The sequence below is a fragment of the Myotis brandtii genome, unplaced genomic scaffold (assembly GCF_000412655.1).
Source record: "Myotis brandtii unplaced genomic scaffold, ASM41265v1 scaffold314, whole genome shotgun sequence".
NCBI classification, from domain to species: Eukaryota; Metazoa; Chordata; class Mammalia; order Chiroptera; family Vespertilionidae; genus Myotis; species Myotis brandtii.
This window is the reverse complement of record NW_005362033.1, coordinates 96,844-100,172: the sequence shown is the minus strand read 5'-3', so window position 1 is coordinate 100,172 and position 3,329 is coordinate 96,844. Positions and strand designations below refer to the sequence as shown.

Below are 3,329 nucleotides of genomic sequence, written 5' to 3'. Positions count from 1 at the left end.
CTCCTGGTTCAATTAACGAGTTCTGTCTGCCTGCTGGCCCAGCATGGCCCGCCACCTGCTGTTCGAACCAGGCTCAGGCTGGGACACACTGCCCCTGGCCCCGCCCCACAGCCTGCTTGTCCCAGCCCCGCGTCTGTCGGGCATCCTCCTAGCACTGGGCCACCTCACCCACAGGCCGCAGAGCGAGAGCACCAGCTCACTGAGCCGCTGGACCGTTTCCATGACGAATCTGTATGTAAACTTGTGTGAGTGGGGAGGGAAGGAGGGAGAGAAAAGACCCGGCCGGTCTGTCCACTCTCGGGCCTACCCCCCCTTCTTCAGCTGTGCCAGGGTGGGCTGCCCCAGCCTTGGGAGGGGCCCAGCAGCTGTGCTCACCCCCTGCTGGCCCATGACTCCCAGCACAGGGGGACAGGCACTCCCCTGGCCCTCATATAGCACACTGCAGAGTTGGGGAGCACAGCCGGAAGGAGGTGCCCTCCGCCATTCCCAGGCTCCCTGGGGCCAGAGCGTGCACGTGCAGGTCACGGCCGTGCCCAACCACTGCTCCCCCAGAAGGTGCCCCGAGGCTGCGGCCCCGAAGGGAAGCCTCTGCAGAAAAGTGTCTTTCCTGGTGGTGAGGACGGCTTTGAGGACAGTTCACCTCCCTCCCACCTCTGCTCCACAGGGTCCCTTCTGAGGAAGCTCACCCAGGGCCTGGGCCAGGGGGGCGGGTCCCTGGGAGGTTTTGGAGCCCCTGGAGCTGCCCTGGCGACAGGCAGATGGAGAGGGCAGGGCAGCCACAGGGGGCGGGACCTCGGTTCCCGCAGAGCTGACAGACAAGGAGGCCAGGAGTTAGGGCACAGGCAGCAGGGAGAGAGCAGCTGGTGCCCCCCCCCCCCCCCCGCCTCTCTGCCCGGCGCACCGCCTGGCACTCAGCTTCCGTGCTGCGTGTGCTGTGTGCACAGGTGAGCCCGCGACCCGTTCCCGGCCGCACACATCAGGGAGAACTGCCCCGGCCACCCCTGCCAGGCGGGCAGCTGGAGGAAGGCGGGCAGTGCTGACGGCAGCCGCAGCTGGCGCTGTGCCCTCGGAAGTTGGCACATAGTTTCTATTGCTCCTCTCAACACTGGGAACACCCCCTCTGCAAATAGGACCAAATGGCAGGGGTGGTGAGGGGGTGCCAGGACAGCACTTGCCAATCACAGAGCAAGGAACACAAGGGGGCACAGCGGGCCACAGGGATGCCCGTCCGTGTCCCAGTCCTGCCTACGGGCCCTCACAGGCCTGCCCACAACAGGCCGTATGGTCTTCGGAGAAGCCGCCAGATCTGCAGGCAGGAGCTGCCGGGATGCGGCTGCCTGGCCTCCCCTTGCCAGTCACCGGACCTGCCCATCCTCGGCCAGCCGCCTCCGGGGCCCAGATGAGCGTCCTTACAAAACAGCTGAGTGGCCCACCGCCATGGGATCCAGGTTTCCTGAGAGCACACGGAGGCAGGGCCAGGGCGAGGAGAGGTCTGGCAGGGCGTGCCTGCCCCCAGCCAGGGTCACGGCTGCAGGCGCTCCAGGTACTGCGGCAGCGGGTTCTCCTTGACGTACTTCTGGATGTACCAGCACGTGAGGTGGGCCTTCAGGTCCTCCTCCACCACGAAGTCCAGGGCAGCCTGCACTGGCAGAGAGAGCGGTCAGTGCCCGGAGCCCCACCCTCGGCTGTCACCACCCGCATGTCAGAGAGGGAGCCAGGAACTGTGGGGAGACTGCCTGGAGCACAGGCCATGGGAGGGAGGAAGCCAGGACTGGATGCTGAGCTCTTCCCAAAACGCCCGGGAGGTGGTTTCCACTCAGCGCAGCCCACAGCCAGGGCCACGTGGGCAGGGGCTGAGCCTGGAGACCCCGCCTGCTGCCTGTCTGGTCCATCCTGCACGCGCCCCAGGCTCCTGTCCACAGCCTGCCCTCCCCCTTCAGGGCCCTCAGGCTTACCTGGCGCCTGCCTGACCACCCCCCCCCCCACTCTCTCTAAAAATCAGTGGGAAACATACCCTCGGGTGAGGGTTAGTAACCAGGAAAATGTTTGCTGAAACAAAGCTGAGGACAGTGTGGGCGGCCGGCTGTTCTGATGAAAAGAAGCAGCACTTACTTGGCCCTTTGACCTTCCGCCCCTGAGCGGCCTCTGTGTCCTCCACGCAGCCCACCCCTGACCCGGGTTACAGCCTCTCATGACAGGAACCAGCTATCCTCCCATTTGCAGAAAAAAAAGACTGGAAGCCCACGAAGGTGCCTGTCACAATAAGTGCCCGAGGTCTGTGCCTCAGGCCCTGGCAGGCAGGGCTCTAGGGCAGCGGTTCTCAACCTGTGGGTCGCGACCCCTTTGGGGGTTGAACGACCCTTTCACAGGGGTCGCCTAAGACCATCGGAAAACACATCTATAATTACATATTGTTTTTGTGATTAATCACTATGCTTTAATTATGTTCCATTTGTAACAATGAAAATACATCCTGCATATCAGATATTTACATGACGATTCATAACAGTAGCAAAATTACAGTTATGAAGTAGCAACGAAAATAATTTTATGGTTGGGGGTCACCACAACATGAGGAACTGTAAAGGGTCGCGGCATTAGGAAGGTTGAGAACCGCTGGTCTAGGGGGAGAGAGGGCTCCACTCCCCGCTCCCCAGTCAGTAAAGCTCAGTTTATTTTATTTATTTTTGTTCATCCTCACCCAAGGATACTTTTTCTATTGATTTTAGAGAGAGTGGAAGGGAGAGAGGGAGGGAGGAGGAGAGAGAGAGAAACCTCCAAGTGAGAGAGACACATCGATTGGTTGCCTCCCGTAAGTGCCCCAACCAGGGCCAGGGATAGAGCCTGCAACCCAGGTACACGCCCTTGCCAGGGAATCGAAACCACGACCCTTGGGTGGGTGGGCTGATAGTCTAACCACTGAGCACACTGGCCAGGGCTCTCAGTTCTTTCTGGGTCACATGGAGGGTGGGAGAGGCACAGAGGCCTGGGGGTGTGGGGCAGAGGGGGAGCCAGCCCAGGAGCAGCCCTCAGGGACACTGAAGGCTTCTCTGGTCCAGGCCCAAGTCCCCTGGGCAGTCAGACTGCTCTCCTCGCAGCTGGAGCTGGAGGTGCTTTGGGGAGAAGGGGGTGGGGCACCAGCCAATTTACTTGAACATTCGTCACCCATTCATTCCAAGAGTGACGGAGCACCTAGGACACACTGGACGCCGGGGACACAGCCACGAGCTCCTGATGGGCAGCAGGGTCAGGGCCTGGACCGCAGCACCTGGGGCCTGGGCCCAGGACCACCGCCCCCGCCCAGCCCCAGGAGGAGGGGGCCAGCAGAC

The 3,329-nt window shown here is 61.9% G+C and overlaps 1 protein-coding gene across 2 annotated transcripts in view; it reads right to left on the bottom strand.

Annotated features, from left to right (window-relative positions):
- Positions 1-1,053: 1,053 nt before the first annotated feature.
- The window catches only part of NATD1 (N-acetyltransferase domain containing 1), a 19,522-nt gene continuing 17,246 nt past the window's right edge, over positions 1,054-3,329 (bottom strand). For both annotated transcript variants that reach the window (XM_005870145.2, XM_014542822.1), the window contains exon 3: positions 1,054-1,639. In XM_005870145.2, coding sequence (XP_005870207.2) covers positions 1,523-1,639 — 117 coding nt within the window. In that variant the 3' untranslated portion in view covers positions 1,054-1,522. The remainder of the gene's footprint in view (positions 1,640-3,329) is intronic.